This window comes from Lissotriton vulgaris, chromosome 5 (assembly GCF_964263255.1).
Source record: "Lissotriton vulgaris chromosome 5, aLisVul1.2, whole genome shotgun sequence".
Taxonomy (NCBI): domain Eukaryota; kingdom Metazoa; phylum Chordata; class Amphibia; order Caudata; family Salamandridae; genus Lissotriton; species Lissotriton vulgaris.
Window position 1 is genome coordinate 846,392,778 of NC_141693.1, and position 19,677 is coordinate 846,412,454.

The 19,677-nt window shown below is 47.7% G+C and overlaps 1 protein-coding gene across 2 annotated transcripts in view; it reads left to right on the top strand.

The window, feature by feature from the left end:
- SIRT1 (sirtuin 1) overlaps positions 1-19,677 on the top strand; it is a 491,295-nt gene that overhangs the window by 454,103 nt on the left and 17,515 nt on the right. For both annotated transcript variants that reach the window (XM_086922398.1, XM_086922397.1), the window contains one exon: positions 10,801-11,388. In XM_086922398.1, coding sequence (XP_086778524.1) covers positions 10,801-11,388 — 588 coding nt within the window. The remainder of the gene's footprint in view (positions 1-10,800; positions 11,389-19,677) is intronic.

The window sequence follows — 19,677 nt, forward strand, 5'->3', positions numbered from 1 at the left end:
CCCTGGACTACAGTGCGCATGGGAATCCTCTCCATCCTCAGATTGTTTTTTTTCCGCCATTGGGTTCGGATGCAAACTCCTATACTCCAACTTTGGAATCGAAAACAAAACTTTCTAAATACCAAAAGGCCTTCGACTTCGACGGTATTGTTCTCGTTCAGTACCTCTCTACTCGATCCAAACTTCCATCTCGAATCGGTAGTCGACGCGGGCCGTTTGGCCTTTTCGACGCCACGTGAGCTGACCGTCGATGGAAAGAAGCCCGTTTAAAAGGTGCCCACAATGCCACTCCAAGTTCCCACATACTGATAAACACTCAGTATGCAACAAGTGCCTTTCCCCAGACCATAGGGAAGAGACCTGCCCAGCCTGCGCCCAGTTTTGATCCAAAAAGACTATACGAAACCGACGGGCCGCTAGGCAAGAAATCCACGACAGGCACCGGAACTAGACAACATCTTCGATGATGACCAGGATCTACAGGAAGCTCTAGACTCTGGCCTAGAAATCGTCACCGTCGAGGACTACTCAAACTCCGATGACGAAATCCCACCGGGGCAAATCGGGAGTACCCTGCCCCCGACACCAATTAGCCAGTTACCAAAGGCTCCGGTCGAGGCATCGCCAAAAGGCCTTAGCCAAGATCATAATAAAGTTTCGCCAGCCCCACCGTCCGGCTCGGCTCCGAAACCGAAACCTTCAGAAACCCCAGGGCCCAGTACCATCATCCCGAAGAAGGTTCCAGAGCCAAAGAAGGTAGTCGACCAGAAGGGCGTCGATCCCAAAAAGGCCGTACAGCCAAAGAGCACTGAGCCAAAGAAGACGGTCGACCCCAAAAAGGCTGTTCAGCCAAAACCTGTCGACCCCAAAAAATTAGTTGACCCGAACAAAGGCACACAGCCGAAGGGCGCCGAACCAAAGAAGGTCGCTGACCCGAACAAGTCTACTGTTCCAAAATCCGTCGACCCGGCAAACGCTGGCGTAACAAAGCCAGTAGCAAGGCCGGAAAAACCTATTGACCCAAAGATAACGGCTCCAAAGACACCAGGCGATTCAAAAAAGAACATCGACTTGAAAAAAGACACTCATCCAAAGAAGCCTACGGAGCACAAAAAATGTGTTGAACCGAAAGTTCCAGTCGACCCAAAAATTCTTGTCGACCCGAAAAAAGGGCCCGAGCCGAAAAAGTCCAACAAAACACCGAAAGTCATCCAAAAACCAGGTGTTATCGACCCAAAAAAGTCTAATACTCAACCCAGGACTGTAGAGGAAGAACTGTTCTACCCAGATCCTTCTGACGACCAGGCAAAGAAATATATTAATCCAGAGACTGGTAAAGTTACCATCCTGCATGGGAAAAAGAGGCCTTTGGACTTTGAACCTCATTCCCCTATTCCATTGAAGAAAATGGACTTTGGGACTTATCCCTCTAGACCCTTCATCCCTTTTCAACCTATCAGCCTACTACACCTTTTGCTCCTTACTCTCCTTCTCACCACGGGGACAATGAGGGAAACACAGGGATGAGGCACAGCCTCTATATGATTTCCCACAGGATCCTGACTCACAAGAGGAACCTTGGGATGAGTCAACAGACCCTTACACCACCCATCACATCCCTGATGTATCCACTTATCCTACTAAGCCGTCACCTACTGATGACACCGTAGTCTTCAATCAACTCATAGACAGGGCAGCACAATTCCACAATGTGGACATGCATAATGACCCTATGGAAGAAGACCTTGTATTTGACACATTCCCTACTGCAGAAAAAAGTGTCAGAACACTCCCCATGTTGAAGGGAGTTCTAAAACACGCACCTGACATTTTTAAGGATACAGCCAGGGCACGGGTAATCAATCCCAGAATAGAAAAAAAGTATTGGGCAGCTCCTACAGACCCTACTTGCATCAAAGGGCAGTTGCCACTAGACTCACTGGTGGTGGCTAACGCACGTAAAAGAGCCAACTCCCAGACAACAGGGGAAGCACCTCCCCCTGACAAAGAGTCAAAAATACTAGAGGCATCAGGCAAAACGGTAGCAGCACAAGCCTCCAACTTATGGAGGATTGCTAATACACAAGCCCTACTGGCTCATTACGACAGGGCGCACTATGATCAGCTCGAAAGCCTAATGCAACACCTACCTGAGCCTTTTAAAGCACAAGCTAATGACCTCATACAGGAGGGAAAATTCATAACAAATGCCTCCATCAAATGTGCGCTTGACGCAGCAGACACCGCAGCCAGGTCTATAAACACTAGCGTCTTACTAGGCAGACATGCATGGCTGCGTATTTCCGGTTTTAAGAATGAGGTACAGTCCACCATTCTTAACCAACCTGTCAATCGGGACTTTCTATTTGGGCCTGCTGTCGATACAATTTTGGATAAAATGAAAAAGGACACAGAAACAGCAAAATAAATGGGTGCATTGCAATTTCTGTAACATAGGGGCTCCTTTCGATCTCCTCATACAGAGCATATACACGAGGAAATACCTCGCAAACATCTGCCTCATACAAAAGTAACACACAATGTTTCTTCAACAAGAACACAACTAGAGGAGGTTACAGAGGTAACAATAATAAGGGAAGAGGACGTGAAGGCCATAACACCAGACCCTCCACTGCCTCAAAACAGTGACTTCATCACGCTATCTCCAGACCACTTAACACCGGTCGGAGGCAGACTACAACAGTTGCTACCTGTCTGGCACGCAATTACCACAGACAGGTGGGTGAGAGAAATTATCAAGTCTGGTTATTGCCTAGAACTGACTTCTACACCACCAAACATACCACCCAGACATAGTCCTATGTCCATGGAACACATCACTCTGCTACAAAAAGAGGTGAAATGCATGCTGGAAAAGGGGGCCATAGAGCAGGTCCCTTTCCACCAACAAGGGACATGAGTATACTCCCTATACTTCCTTTTTCCAAAGGAGGACTGTCCTTCAGACCAATATTGGACCTCAGACCCCTAAATCAATATATACTATCGGAGCACTTCCATATGATCACACTACATCAAGTGCTCCCGTTGCTACAGCAAGGAGATTTCCTAGCAACTCTGGACCTCCAGGATGCGTATTTTCACATACCAATCCATCCAGCCCAAAGAAAAGACTTCAGGTTCACAATAGAAGGTCAACACTACCAATTCAAGGTTTTGCCCTTCGGGGTTACCACGGCTCCAAGAGTGTTTACGAAATGCTTAGCGACAGTGGCAGCGCATCTCAGGAGGCAGCACGTCCATGTGTACCCTTACCTGGACGATTGGCTAATACAAGCAAAATCGTACCAAGAGTATGCAGCACACACGTCCCAAACAATTCAGTTGCTACACAGCCTAGGCTTTTCAATCAACTACACAAAATTGCATCTGCAACCATCCCACGTGCAACAATACCTGGGAGCCACTATAAACACCTCAGTGGCGAAGGCATATCCAAACTCAGCAAGGATAGCCAGTATGCAGATACTCATTCACAGATTCCTGCCAAAACACTCTCTGCCAGCTCGAGTCTTTATGCAGCTCATAGGCATGATGGCCTCCTGCATATTCATTGTCCCCCATGCCAGACTTCAAATGCGCCCATTACAGGAATGCCTAGCACTGCAATGGAACCAGGTTCAAGGACAACTAAAAGACCTAGTGTTGGTAGACCGTCGCGCTCACAACACTCTGCAGTGGTGGACCCCACAAAACCTTTCCAAGGGGAGACTGTTCCAAGAGCCGATTCCACAACTAGTACTAACAGCGGACGCATCACTGACAGGCTGGGGAGCCCATCTCCTTCAGTACACAGTACAATGGCTCTGGACAACCAACCAGAAAAAGCTGCTTATCAACCAACTAGAATTGCTAGCGATATTTCTAGCCCTAAAAGCATTTCAAAAATACTTGTACAGCAAGACGGTGTTGATCCGGACGGACAACATGACTGCAATGTACTATATTCAGAAACCGGGAGGAATGCACTCTCCACAGCTGTCCCATCTGGCACAAAGCATATGGAAGTGGGCGATTCCCAAAAACATTTTTCTTGCGTAGTTATTCACACAGCTCTGATGATGCACCTCGGGCATGGGGCTGACGCAGTTATTCACACAGCTCTGATGATGCACCTCAGGCATGATGCTGACGGAGTTATTCACACAGCTCCGTTGATGCAGCGCGGGGCTGACGCAGTTATTCACACGGCTCTGATGATGCACCTCAGGCACGGGGCTGACGCAGTTATTCACACAGCTCTGATGATGCACCTCGGGCACGGGGGTGACGTAGTTATTCACACTGCTCTGATAATGCACCTCAGGCACTCGGCTGACGCAGTTATTCACACAGCTCTGATGATGCACCTCGGGCACAGGGCTGACGTAGTTATTCACACTGCTCTGATGATGCACCTCAGGCACTGGGCTGACGCAGTTATTCACACAGCTCTGATGATGCACCTCTGGCACGGGGCTGACAGTTATTCACACAGCTCTGATGATGCACCTCAGGCACTCGGCTGACGTAGTTATTCACACAGCTCTGATGATGCACCTCGTGCACAGGGCTGACGCAGTTATTCACACAGCTCTGATGATGCACCTCGGGCACGGGGCTGACGCAGTTATTCACACAGCTCTGATCATGCACCTCAGGCACGGGGCTGACGCAGTTATTCACACAGCTCTGATGATGCACCTCGGGCACGGGGCTGACACAGTTATTCACACAGCTCTGATGATGCACCTCGGGCACGGGGCTGACGCAGTTATTCACACAGCTCTGATGATGCACCTCGGGCACGGGGCTGACGCAGTTATTCACACAGCTCTGATGATGCACCTCGGGCACGGGGCTGACAGTTATTCACACAGCTCTGATGATGCACCTCGGGCACGGGGCTGACACAGTTATTCACACAGCTCTGATGATGCACCTCGGGCACGGGGCAGACTCAGTTATTCACACAGCTCTGATGATGCACCTCGGGTACGGGGCTGACAGTTATTCACACAGCTCTGATAATGCACCTCAGGCAGGTGCTCACAGCTGTTATTATTCACACAACTCTGATGATGCACCTCAGGCACGGGGCTGACGCAGTTATTATTCACACAGCTCTGATGATGCACCTCAGGCACGGGCTCAAAGCTGTTATTATTCACACAGCTCTGTTGCGCTCTCTAATACTCTTTACTAATAACTCTCTCCTGCTCACTATCGACTTCTCACTCTACTACTTACTGTGTGTGTGGGTGCTAATGCAATAGGTCTCGCATATGCAGATGATGAAGCTATTGGCAATGTAAATGACAATGCCATTTATTTAGGATTTAAAAAAAAAATGAGCAATGCCAATAGCTCTACCTTTAATGCTGCCGAGACCATTGCATTGTAAATGCTTGTTCTGCCTACACTTAAATTGGGCACTGCAGACTCCCCCTCCCCTCTGCATACTGATAGCTGCCTGGGTTGGGAGGTGGGAGTGGTGATTCACACCTTCTCCCCTGGGATGGGCTGTGATGGGCTGCCCACTGTCTCTCGTCAATGTGACAGCTAGGTCAGGGAAGGCAGGGAACATCCCAGAATTCCATGGAGTCTTCCAGAAGCCCATGTCCCAGACCATTCCAGAGCCTTCTACCACTTTCTAGCCCCTAAACTGAAAGATATATAAGGGAGGGTCCTAGCTTCACTTCTTGGTTACACTGCTGGACCACGACGGCACCCTGCAGGAGTGAGGACTGCTGCGCAAGAGGATTGCCATTGGGAAGGAGGCTGACTGCTCCAAGGAATTGCTGCCCCACAACCTGCTGAGCTGAGCTGCTCTACTGCCTGCTGATCCTGCCCTGCATGGGAGAGCTAAAGTAACATCCCCAGAGTGTGTCCACCACGAGCTACAAGGACTGCCACTGCCACACTGTGCGCAAGGGACTACTGTGCCCCAAGAGAACTACAACGAGTTACTGTCCTTGTAAGCTGCCTCTGCAAAGTTGGGTGCAAGATCTACCCCACCTGACGTTGTGCCCTGCTTAAAGTGGGCTTCGCCTCCAAAATCAGTGATCACACAGCGTGTATGAGGCTGTGCGCGAGGGCCTACACCCAACCTGGAAATTGCCTGTCTGGAACTGCAACCTCTGTCTTGTAAACGGCCACTGAGATGTATGGGAACCACCACCACCCAAGTCGCTGTGTAGCGCCGTGAGGAAAAGCACTGTTGCAACCAACATCACCGCTGCCAGCCCGGGCGCCCAACTGCATGGTGTCCTGAAAGTACTGTGGGGTAAAAAGCTGCATGTACCAGCTTTACCGCCACCGGGCCGGGACCTGAAAGCACTGTGAAACACTGTGCGCGGCACTTCCCGCTGACTGCATCTGAAATTGACCCCAACTAAACCGCCGTGGGCCCGGGTGAAAGTGCACCAAAATCTCCTTCGAAAGCACCGCCACCGGCGCGGGAGACCCGCCGTTGCCTGCCCCGCTGACGTCATCCCTGTGCCGCGCTGTCATTGGCCGTAGACTCTAAGGATTCCCCTCGCATCACTGGAGGGCCACGCTGGGATTGGTGGCTGCCTCGAGGGCTCTCCAGCTTCGGCCGGGACAGGGAAGGTTGCACCAAAGACCGGTGAAGAACCGAACTGCTGCCAGCCCTGTCCGGCTCCCAGGTAAAGCCTGTGTGTGTGCAGAACCTCCCGCGCCTATCATTGTCTTGGGCGGTAGGCCTCCTGGGAAACTGTTCCACTGGGAAGCGGGCTACGGGGAGCTGTCTTCGGGGCATAGTGGGCCGGCCAGACTGTTGCGCCTGCATTGGGGGCATTTCAGGAGTACCACATTTCCTCTCCCTCACACGCGGCAGTACCGTGCGGGAGGCCCGTTGGGAAGGATTGTGCAAGTGCCCAACTAACCACCCCCCACCACCACCCTGAGCTGAACTGGCCGGTCTTGGGTTACAACATAATTTGTTATTTACCATACCACTCAAGCAGCCTTCAAGGGAACGGCTGGATGTACATGTAAAGTCCTGGTTTGCCCAAGCGTTGTAGCCTTATACAAACTAGGAACAGTGTCCACTCATTTGGGGGACTGTTGGCTCTCAGGATCGGTCCTTGGAAAAGACAGTCTATACCAATATTAGAGACTGGCTCTGACCCAATAGGAGGGACTGAGGAATCCCTGAGCCCCGAGCTCATTTTTGTTAGTGTCCCCAAGAGACATTTCAGTGGAAACTTATAACTGTGTGTATTGGAGTCTTACCATTTTCTCTGACCTTGCATAATTTTTAGATAAAGGTATTTAATTTTCTTATATAAAACCGGTGTGGTGTCCTTTATTTGAGTGTCTTTACTGTGTCACCGTTGTTGTGTGTTGCACAAATACTTTACACATTGCCTCTGAAGTTAAGCCTTCCTGCTCTGTGCCAAGCTACCCTGTCGGAAGCGGTGGTCCCTACTTGGACTAGGGTGCATACACCGGCCAACTAGAGACCCCGGTTCTAACATGGGGAGCACTTACACTGTGGCACTGAATAGCAGTGGCACAGTGCCCAAAGCATATAACCAGCAAAACAGATAAAAAAAGAGGAAGCAACCAGTAAAAAATGGAAGGGAGACTCACACCAATGAGGTCAGGTCTAACACCCTGGTAAATGGTACCACAGGTACCCAGGGCACTGTGGCCAGGGAAGACCTCGAAGGGCTGCAGCACTTATTGTGCCACCCTTGGTGGCCCTGTACCTTTACACACACACACACACACGCATACACTGCCTTTGCAGGATGCGTGTTTTGGTGCAGAACAAAGAGTCGACATGGCTCACACCTCTGTGTGCCATGCCTACAGCCCACTGCCCTGGCATAGATCAGTCACCCCTCTTGCTGGGTGCCCTATACCAGTGGTGAGGGTACAGGTGCATGAGCCCTGTACCCCTACAGTGTATAAGGCCATTCTTAGACCTCCTAAGTGCAGTGCTTCCATTATTTGGAGCCGGGAGCTTGTCATTACAAACTCTGCAGCTCCACAATGGCTACACTGGAAACTGAGAAGTTTGGTATCAAACTTCTCAGCACATTGAACCCACAATGATGCCAGTGTGGGATTTAATGAAAAATGCACACAGAGAGCATCTTGGAGATGCCCCCGAAAAAAACTACCAGTCTCTTGTGGGTTCCCTGACTGGTACACATGTTTCTGGACCCCTAGGTTGGAAGCCTTTGCTCCCTGAGCCCAGAAACAAAGCCTTTCCTGGTTGGAGGTGTTCACACCTCCCCCAGACCAGGAACAGCCATCTGTTGCAGGGGAGCTTAAAAGTCCTAACAGCCTTTGTAATGCACCCCCAAGCCTCTCCTGCTAGCAGGAGCAGGCCCCCTTTCTGTCTCCCCTCCTTTTTGGTGGGAAAAACTAGCCCGACCAGAAGGTGTATCCATCTCTGCCAAGTCCACCTCTTAGGTGGGGGGAGGTAAGGTGAAGCCTTCTCTTCAATGCTCGCCATCTTGCAGATGGCAGGCACTCACCAATCAGAATTAGGGATTGTGCTCCTTCCCCACATGGGGTGAGCACACCCAGGGTGTAGTCACCCTAAGGTCAGTAGCCATTTGACTACTGATCCCTAAAACGCCCCTAAATACAGTATTTAGGGGGCCACCCTAAACCAAGAAGGGAGATTCTGCAACCAAAGAAGAAAAAGGATGAAAGAAGACCACCAGCAGAGGAGACTGCAGAGAACAACTGACTTGGCCCCAGCCCTACCGGCCCGTCTGCAGTTTTCGGAGATCCTTGCCAAAAATAGTCTTGTCCTGCAGCCATCGACCTCCAGAACCCTGGGGAGGACTGACTGCCTTCAACATATACTGGATCTCCTGTGAACAGCAGCTCTGTTAAAAAGAAACACCAAACAAAGACACCGAGCCTGCTGAGGAAAAAGAAACCCGATGCCTGGAACCACCACTGCAGCCGTCACCTACAGCCCGAGTTTAAGTAGCCAACCAGTCCCATTGATGTGCTTCAGAGTCCACCGTGGGTTGACACCTCCAGGACTCCCCAATGTCATCTGCAGCCTATGCACAGAGACAACCCCCACCTCAACGGAGAGTGCCCCCCCCCCAGTAAGTTGAAATCTGACCTCAAGACACCCTTGCATCCAGAGGACCTGCGCCATGGAGAAAGGAACCAGAGGTGCACCTACAGCCCGAGCCCTCCAACGTACCTTCCCAGCTGTTGGTTCCTCCCGGAGGTCTTCCTGGACCGAGCCTGCAGCTAAAAAACTAAACCGAAAATTCCAATTGAAAACAGGGCACCCAACGCCAAAACAGCACCTTGCACCCAGCCGCCCGTGCTCCGCTGCGGGAGCACTTTGTGTGCTAAACTGGATCTCCCTTTGCCCTGAGCCTAACACCAGGAGCTTGGCTCCCACAACCTTGTGGCCTGCTCACCAGCAGCCACCAACCGGAGTCCGCCTATCCCCCATTGGATAATTTCGGGCCTCAGCACCCAGCTGCCCTAGTGCCGCTGTGGGTGTAACAAGAGTGCATCCTTGACCTGGGGGAACCATTGTCCTAACCTCAGAAGCTCAACTCCAAAGACTGATTACTTACCTGGTAACCGTTCACTTCATTTCCCTCTATAGGAACCTATTGACTGTTTTTCTCTGAAATGTTTTCAAAGTGTGGAGCTCATTTGTATGGAAACCTGAAAAATAACAATTGTGCAAAACTGATTTTACTTACCTTTTCTCTAGGAAATGTCCCAGTGTGATATCTAGGCATATCACCCTGAGTAGAAAAAGTAATCTCAAAAGTAACGTAAAAGTAACTTACCAGTAATTTTCATTGCAAAGTCGATACAACGTATATGTACAGCATTTCACTGTATTACATTACCAGTAATTTGAACTGGTACCATTTCAAAGTACATTTACAATTGCATTTCAAACTGTATATTTACTGCAAAGTATTTATCAACTTACCTGTGCCAGGCTTGCTTGGTTCTAGAAATAAAATGACTAAAAGAATATTTTTATACAAAAACAATTGGTCTGAAGTTCAGTCTTTGAGTGTGTGAATTCATTTGCTGACTGTGTGTGTACAACAAATGCTTAACACTGTCCTATGATACTGCCGACCTGCTCGACCACACTACCACAAATAGAGAGTAAGGTTCTATCTAACTTTGCCTCTGCCTACCTTTGGGGTTTCACTGGACTCTGTGCACACTATACCTTACTTTGGTATAGTATATACAGAGCCAGCTTCCTACAGCGACAAGTTGGGATGGTGCAGTGGGTTGTTGCAAGTCCTGTTAAATCCAAATTCTAGTAAAAGACCAGTGGTGTTTTTGGGTTGAATGCATTTAGCATTAAAGCCTTCATGCTCAAATTGACAGAACATGGTTTGGCTCTGAGCACATACTCCAATAAATGTATCCTCTTCTTGAACGTACCTGATGCCACTTGGTGAAACTGAAAGCTTACTTAGCAGCCTGCTGCTCTCTGCTAACATGTCACAATTGCTGTGCGCACAAGTTGTATGTTTGCTCCCATAGTCTCATGCTGCGCAGAGCATATCTCCTGTGTGTCTGTGCAGCCAAAAATACTGTATTTAGTGCTAGATACAATATTAACGTTAACAATAGCCGTCTGTTACTAAAGTGGGAGGGTGTGTTCCAAAAGTAACAAAGGTCATACATACACTTATTTCACTTGGTGCTGCCAGGTCACACTCTCAAATGTGAATGATTATTTCGTTTTAATGGCAATGTTTTATACTTTATTTTTAATCATTGTTTTGTTTTATTTCTCTTCAGGTTCCATCCCACCGGAAGTGCCTCAGATCTTAATTAATAGAGAACCTTTAAATCATCTGCACTTTGATGTAGAACTTCTGGGAGATTGTGATGTTATTATTAATGAGTTGTGTCAAAGACTAGGTAGCGACTATGCATCGCTTGGTCACAATTTTGTGAAACTCTCTGAGACCTCAGAAAAACCCCCTCAAAGCCAAAAGGATATTGAAAAGCAGTGTACCGGTTTACCACTTAAATCAGTAAAAATATCTGAGGATCCTCACTTGCTTGAGCAAGTTGCCGTGCCCGGTCCATCACTTACTGTTCCAACTTCTGAAGACGTAGCTTACAAGCCATCACATTCTGGTTTTTGCTCCAAGCCCTCTCTAAATTGTGATGAGGAAAACGTTCAGGAACTAAGGGTTCACATTAGTACGAACACATTTTTTATTGATAATGAGCCGTTGGTGAAGATTGAATGCTTAAAGGAAGCTAGATCCAATGAGCACAACAAAATAAACGATGAAAGGAAATTCGAAGTTGAAACGCAACAAAACAATTGGAATAAAAAAAGTAATAAAAAGGAGCCGATAAGCAAACGTCTTGCTAGTAAGTGCAAATTCTTACTTGCATATTTTGAAATATATAACCCGAATGTATGCATCAAAAATGTTTAGTGTATTGCGAGAGATTATCACCATTTTATTATGTATTCGTTTTTGTTTTCACTTTTTTTTTTTTGTTAACTTCAAATAGTTAATACAGGTTCTAAAAATGAACTATAAACTGCTTTGGAAAGTCTAGCTGACGAGTGCCAATTTGATATAAAGTTTTGATGCATAAGTAATCCTAGACATAGACCCCATTCTTATGTGGTCTTGTTCCATAAAGCGTTATACTGCTGAGTACAGAGTTTTTCTATAGAACTTTGTTTTGAATCACTGATTTTCATTTTAAATAAAAAAAGTTAATACTGATAAGATTTGCTTAGATGTCAAGACTTTTTTTAATCATTTGATTTTTATCACTAGACGCTTTCTTGAATAGTTATACAAATAGAAGTTTGCAATTCATCTGTAATGTAGGGATATCCAGAGCCACAGCAAAAAAGAAAGCAATCAAAGTACAATGGAATCTGTCAATCTGAAGGGTTATTTGAAAATGGGAGGGGTAGATGTTCACCTCTGAGAATATCTGTACAAATAATGTGTACTTGTATGTAGTGTGAACCTAACTGGGTGCCGACCATGTGAATTGTGCAAGTAAGTGTTTAAGACAGCAAGTGGGGATTTAAATTTTGAATCGCACAATTGGATTGTTTTTCACTTATTTACATTTCAATTTTTTGGGACAAAAGGAAGTTGTGCTATGACTAGAATCTCAGAGATACCAGTGAAGTGCCGAGGCTGGGTATTTTGAACCCAGATCCTTCAAGTATTTCCTTGACCTATTAACTGTGTAGAAATATCCTTGGGTGTCTCCATGCGTTAAAAAAAAGCCAAAGATTTCAAAAGTCAGGGCATTTCAGAATATCTGGTCATGTGTATGAAAAGGGACTAGGTGAGAAATCCAAAATCTGATAACATCCTCTCAGTGGTGCCTCAACTGTGGTGTGGTTGCGGCATTGACCTGCCAGAATTTTACCCTCCTCCCTCTACAGCTATCTACTTGATATGTTATACAGCTTTACATGTAACAGTTGCAACATGATGTTGGCACAAGTTAAGTGCAATGCTCTGTCCCCTTTGTGTGAGCGCTATTGTAGCACTCACCTTGCACATTAACTATGTATAGAGGCAGTGCAGGTTGTAAGCGAATGAAGGTTTTAAAGTGTGAATCTTCTGGGTTCACATGCACTGCGATCATCCACCATCTAGTGACTGGGCCCGGATTTCTCCTAAAAAACGTTGTCCTTCTACTTTTATTCTTTTTTGCTTTGGGGGGCCACAACAGACCTACATTCGGTGCTCCCTTATGACGTTGTTGTGCTTCTTTGGGAGGCTCAAACCTTTGCTCGCCATCTTCAGATTTAGTTTTTCCCGCTGTTGGGTCTGGACCTATGCTGAAGAACTCCAATAATTGGAAGGAAAAAAATTCTAAAAAAATTGGCAAAAACATATCTGGAATTCGTCGACATCAGAAGTTACCGGAGAAGATTTCTAGGGTCCTCTTCAACGTATCCAGACAATGCAAGTGCACAGGGCTCCCTGTGTGTGGTGATGGAGAAAACACTGTTCCAGTTCTCTAAGAATTGCCATCAAAGGTTTTCTCAGAAGGACCAACATACAGTCGGCAACCTCTGCCTGCTAGAAGACCACCGAAGTGAGGACTGCAACGCATGCGTGGTGTTCACCCTGAAGACTCTGAGGGTGAAAGAGAGAGGCAGAGAAGGGCCCACTACAACATGCAGGGCCAACATCCAGCACTGTCTCTTAGGCCTCTCAAGTGACAAGGAGAACATCTCCGAATGCCCTGAAGGTGAGGAAGAGACCAACATCCAGATCGTTGTCATCCAAGTATAAGGGAGCAAAAAGACTTCTCTAGAGGTAAGAAAACCATCACCCTAGAAAAACGTAAGAGTCCCGAAAAACAGACTGCAAGTTCGAATGGAGCCTTGGCGTCTAAGTACTCGATGACCGCAGCCGCGCCCAGAGAGGAGAGTACCCTCCGATCTTTCGAAAAGGATAATGCAGCGCTAAAACCCACGAAAAAAATCCAAGACGTCGAAGGGCTGTCGTGGAAAATATGCATCAGCATCAAAGCAGGAGCTGTCCAAATCTGAGACCGGGTTAGCTAACTGTACTATCCTTGAAAGACTCTGAGTAAATCTGAAATTCTCGATGCTGAACCACAAGAGTCGGAGATGGAGAAAGAGGAGAAGGCTTGCGGCTGAAATGGCTGTTATTTTACAAAAGGACTTTGAAAGTCTAGAACACTATAGATTCCCTACTAAGAGCTCGATAACAGAGCAAGGAGAGAAAAGTGTTGAAGATAATAGAGCCTCAAGAGGAGTAGGAAGAGGACATTTTCTATGGAGAGGAGGAGGAACAGATGTACATAGATTCTGAGGCTTAAGGATACCAAGAAGCACAGTGGCAGGATCTCGAAACCGATTCTCCAGAAGAAGCTGTCGACACATCCTTGAGGCTGTCACCAACAGACGACATTGGGGTGTGTAATCCGGTGATCAAGAAGGCAGCAGATGGATATGGAATTCAACTTGAGGAGGAGAAACCCCAATCATGTTTTTTATTGGAAACTATCCACCCTATGCAATCTAGGAACCAATTTCTCACTGTGTTGCCAAGTGTGTTAGATCAAGAGAAGGACGCTTTTAAAGAGCCAGCCACATGTAGAGCAGTTACTCCTCGAGTGGATAAGAAATATAAACACTCCTCTAAAGACCCACGCTACATTAATGGTACAGTCTCAGCAGATTCTATTCTAACTTCCTCTACTAGGAAAAGAACAAATGTGCCAAGCACATGTCCTTCTCCAGACAAGGAGAGTAAGAAGATGGACCTTATGGGCCGAAAGGTATTCAGTGTCAGTCCACAAATGGCAAGGTAGGGTACATGGAAAATACCCCCTTCAGTTTTTGTCCCACGTGCCACCACAAGTACGCACAACGCAATCCACATGACGTCTACAACCTGTGCCCTGCCCAAGGATCATCAGGACAAGGACTGTGAAGCCTGTGCGGAGTTCCTGTTGAAAACACTCAGAAGCTGCCGAAACCAAAGAGGCCCACTATGCCACGATGTCTCAGACCACGAAGAAAACATCCCTCAAAGACCTGGGTTTCTCCAGCGACGAGTAAGAACATGGAGTACCAGCAGAATCGACGCACCATGAATCGGACGTTGAAATTCTAGAAAACTGATAAGGTAAGATGCCATATACATCAGTCGGAACCGAAGGGCGACAAACATAAGGCACAACCCAAGGCAACCACAATGCCGAGCAAAAAGGCTATTGAGGGTCAGCTGTGATTAAAAGAACCCCACGGAACCCAACCAAAGGTTACTGAGGAGGAAAAATCGCCAAAGCAAAGGGTCGAACACAAAACAGTGAAGAAAAACTATCGCCATCGAAACCGGACGTGGGTGCTAGTAAGGAGAGAAAATCTCCCGCCTCGCGCCTAGAGAGCTCTTCAGGTCAACAAGATTAGGAGAAGACTCGAAGAGGAAATGGCAACGCTCCTCCAGGAGAAAGAGTTCTACACCTCTCTAAAGGATTTTCGAATCCCTAAAACCATGGTTGCCGAACCAGGAAACGTTGACACCAAAGAGACAGAAGACGCTGAGGGAGAAGAAGTTATCTTCAACTCACCCCCAACCCCAGAACCTAGCAACGAAGAGCCCGAGGAATACAGGCAGCTACCAGAAGAAGAGGAAATCTCTGAAAATGTTGAGGATTCATGGAACAACCTCAACACTGAGAGTCCTGAGGAGGAGGTATGCAGTTACCCTTCGAAAGCATCAACCCCAGACGACATAACTTTCTACAATAGCTTAGTCAAAAGGGCAGCAGACCATTTCGAAGTCGGCCTCGAGGAAGAAAAAGGAGACACATGTTTCTCCTGGAAACCCTAGCCCCTGCCATAAAGGGAACTCAATACATCCTAATGCTTCCTAGCCTACTGGCTCAAGGCAAAGAAGCCGTCATGGAACCAGCTTCAAGCAAGGGTGTAACACCCAGGGCAGAGAAGAAATATAAGGCCTTCTCAAATGACCTTAAGTATATTCAAGGAAACACAGTGCCAGATTAATTTGTCACCCCATCCAGAAGAAGAGCTAATGCAGTCTCCAATACTGGCCCTCCACCAGAAAAGTAGAGTAAGAGAATGGACATGGACGGGAGAAGAATGGAAAAGGAAGCAACTACACAATGGCGCATCACAAATTCCAACGCCCTACTAAATAGGCATGCCACCAACAATGGGACGAAATAGAGGAGATGCTCGATAAACTGCCTTTAGAGAACAAGAAAAGAGCAAGGTCTATTGTCCAGGAAGGTAAAACGTGGCCAATACATGCCTTAAGTTATCCCTTGATGCTGCAGACACTGCCAGTAGGCAAAATGCACAGGCACCATGCTCAGGAGACATGCCTGGATCAGAATATCAGGATTAAAACAGGAGGTTCAAACCTCTTCATCAATGGACTATTCACTTGGGTTGCACTCTTTGGGAAAGAAGTAGATGAATCCCTCCAGCAGATTAAAAAAAAAACAAGACTGCTAGGGCAATAGAAGCCCTACAGCAGAGATGGTCCTTTAAAAGAGGTGGTTTCAACAACAGAAAGACCACAAGAAGAGGTGCATTTGGTCAGGGACGGCAAATGTCACAGCAACCGCAAGGTCAACAATCCAGTCAACAGGGCAGCTACCAAGGATGGCAACAACAGCAGAAGCAGCCCTTTTGGAAGAGGCAGAGTGCTAGAAAAATCAAATCAAACAGGAACGAACATGATCCTCATTGCCCCTCAATGGCCAAGGCAAACATGGTACTCAACCCTGCTGCAACTATCCAAGGGGAAAATTATCAAAATCAAAGCAGACAAGGACCTGCTAACAATGCAACAAGGCCAAATCTTTCATGCGGAACCAGCAAAGCTGCATCTGGATTTGGCCTCCTCCAGCTGCCTCAACGAACAATGGACATTCTAAAAGAGGCAAGGAAACAGTCAACAAGACAATGCTATGCAGCAAAATGGAAGCTATATACCAGCTGGTGCACTTCTAAGAATAAAATCAATTCTATCAACATACAGTCATCACATACCTAACTGACCTTTTGGACATCATCAACTAATCAAGCATAAAGGTGCATGTGGCTGCCATAGAAGCATACACAAGGAAAAAAACATGCAAACGTTTCTTCACAAGACCTGTAATTAAAAGGTTTCTAGAAGGGTCATAAAGAATTGCCCCACCTAGGGCAACACCAGTTCCTGCATGGAGCCCTAAATACAGTTCTAGCTCAACTAATGGCAAAACCCTTTGAGCCCATGCATGCAGCAGACCTCAAGCACATTACTCTAAAGACTACTTTTCTCATCACTATTACTTCCCTATAGAGAGTAAGTGAGCTACAGGTTTTAACAATACAAGAACCTGACTTGCAAATCCACAAGGATGAAGTAATCTTGAAAGCAAGTCAAGTCAGAAATTTATATAGCGCACTACATACCCATAGGGTCCCAAGGCGCTTGAGGAAGGGGAAAATTACTTGTCGAATATCCAAGTTTTAAGTTGCTTTCTGAATGCTAGGTGGTTCTGAGTAAGCCGAAGGTGAGTGGGGAGAGAGTTCCAGGTTTTGGCTGCCAGGTAGGAGAAGGATCTACCTCCCATGGTGGCTTTGTTGATGCGGGGAACAGTGGCCAGGGCTTGGTTGGAAGAACGTAGTTGACGGGAGGGGGAGTAGAAAGACATTCGTGTATTGAGGCAATCGGGTCCGAGATCGTAAAGCGCTTTGTGTGCGTGGGTTAATAGGCGGAAGGTAATTCTCTTATTCACAGGAAGCCAGTGGAGGTTTTTCAGGTGACCCGAGATGTGTTCTTTACGAGGGATATCAAGTATGAGCCTGGCTGAGGCGTTTTGGATGCGTTGGAGTTTTTTCTGGAGTTTTGCGGTGGAACCGGCGTATAGAGTGTTTCCGTAGTCCAGGCGACTCGTAACAAGTGCGTGAGTGACCGTTTTTCTAGTTTCGGTGGGGATCCAGCGAAAAGTTTTTTTAAGCATGCGAAGAATGTTGAAGCAGGATGAAGAGACAGCGTTGACTTGTTTGGTCATTGAGAGTGAGGAGTCCAGGATGACGCCCAAGTTCCGTGCGTGGTCCGTCAGGATGGGTGCTTTTCCAAGGGCTTCTGGCCACCAAGAGTCATCCCAAGCGGAGGGGGAGGTTCCTAAGATAAGGACTTCTGTTTTGTCTGAATTCAGTTTTAGACGGCTGTGCTTCATCCACTCGGCTACTTCTTTCATTCCTTCGTGTAAGTTGTTTTTGGCGGTGTTAGGGTCTTTGGTGAGTGAGAGGATCAGTTGGGTGTCATCAGCGTAGGAGATAATGTTGAGATTGTGTTGGCGAACGATGGCTGCGAGGGGGCTCATGTATACGTTGAAGAGGGTGGGGCTGAGTGATGATCCTTGCGGCACGCCGCAGATGACTTCAGAGGCCTCTGAATTGAAAGGAGGGAGCCTGACTCTCTGAGTTCTACCGGTGAGGAAGGAGGTGATCCAATCCAGTGCTTTTCCTTGGATTCCGATGTTACTGAGGCGCTGTAATAGGGTGCTATGACAGACTGTGTCGAAGGCTGCGGAGAGGTCGAGGAGGATGAGGGCGACTGTGTCTCCATTGTCCAGTAGAGTTCGAATGTCGTCTGTGGCTGCGATGAGTGCGGTCTCAGTACTGTGTTTGGCTCGGAAGCCGGACTGTGAGGAGTCGAGGGATTTGTTGGCTTCGAGGAAGGCGGCGAGCTGGTTGTTGACAGCTTTCTCGATGACTTTGGCTGGGAAAGGAAGGAGCGATATGGGTCGGTAGTTTTTGAGTTCGGTGGGGTCAGCTGTGGGTTTTTTCTGAAGGGCGCTGAGTTCTGCGTGTTTCCAGCTTTCCGGGAAGGTGGCGGAGTTGAGGGAGCAGTTGATGACGTCTCGGAGGTGTGGTGCTATGACGGAGTCTGCTTTGTTGAAGATGTGGTGAGGGCAAGGGTCAGTTGGGGATCCTGAATGGATGGAGTTCATCAGACGGATGGTGTCCTCAGTGGAGATTGGGTTCCAGGTGTTAAGGATGTTCAAGGGGGGAGAAGGTCCTGCAGAAGAATGGGTGGGTAGGTCTTCGGGTCTGTTGTCGAAGCTGTTGTGGATGTCTGCAATTTTGTTGTGGAAGAATGAAGCTAGGGAGTCGCAGAGGGCTTGAGAGGGGGTGATGTCAATGGAGTTTGCTGATGGGTTGGTAAATTCTTTGACGATGTTGAATAACTCCTTGCTATTGTGGGCGTTGTTATCTAGACGGTCTTTGAAGGCGGCCTTCTTGGCGGACCGGATTAGTTGGTGGTGTATGCGGGTGGCATTTTTGAAGGCGTCTCTGGTGTTGGAGTTTGGGTCTTTTTTCCATGCTTTCTCGAGGGAGCGGCAGAGTTTCTTGGATTTCTTAAGATCATCATTGAACCAGGAGGCCTTCTTGCTGTTTAGTTTGTTATGGTGTTTTTTCAACGGTGCTAGGATGTTGGCGCTTTTGGATAGCCATTGGGTGAGGTTAATGGCTGCTTGGTCGGGGTTTGAGGAGTGGGCAGGGGGGTTTTGAAGAAGCGATGAGGAGATAGGTCGATGGTGATTTTGTTCCAATTTCTACGTAGGGTGGGTTGAGGGTGGTGGTGAATTGTGGGCTTATTGAAGAAAAAGTAAACGCAGCTGTGGTCCGTCCAGTGAAGAGCAGTGGTATGGCTGAAAGAGACGTAGTTGCTGGAGGTGAAGATAGGGTCGAGTGTGTGACCTGCAATGTGGGTGGGGGACGTGACAAGTTGTGTGAGTCCGAGGTTTGCGAGGTTGTCCAGAAGGGTGGTGGTGCAGTTGTCATTGCTCTTTTCCAGGTGAAAGTTGAGGTCTCCCACTAAGATGTAGTCCTCGGAGGGGAGGGCGTGTGTGGTGATGAAGTCAGCGATATCGTCATTGAATTGCGCCCGGGGACCCGGGGGCCGGTAGAGAAGGGTGCCTCTGAGTGTGGTTTTGGGGTCGGTGTGGATCTGGAAGTGAAGGTGCTCGGCGCTGGCGAGGTTGTCATCTGAGCTGGTAGTGATGTGAATGGAATTCTTGTGGACGATGGCGATGCCACCTCCTGTATGCTTGACGCGGTCCTTGCGGATAATCTTGTATCCTTCAGGGATGGCAATGGTGATGTCT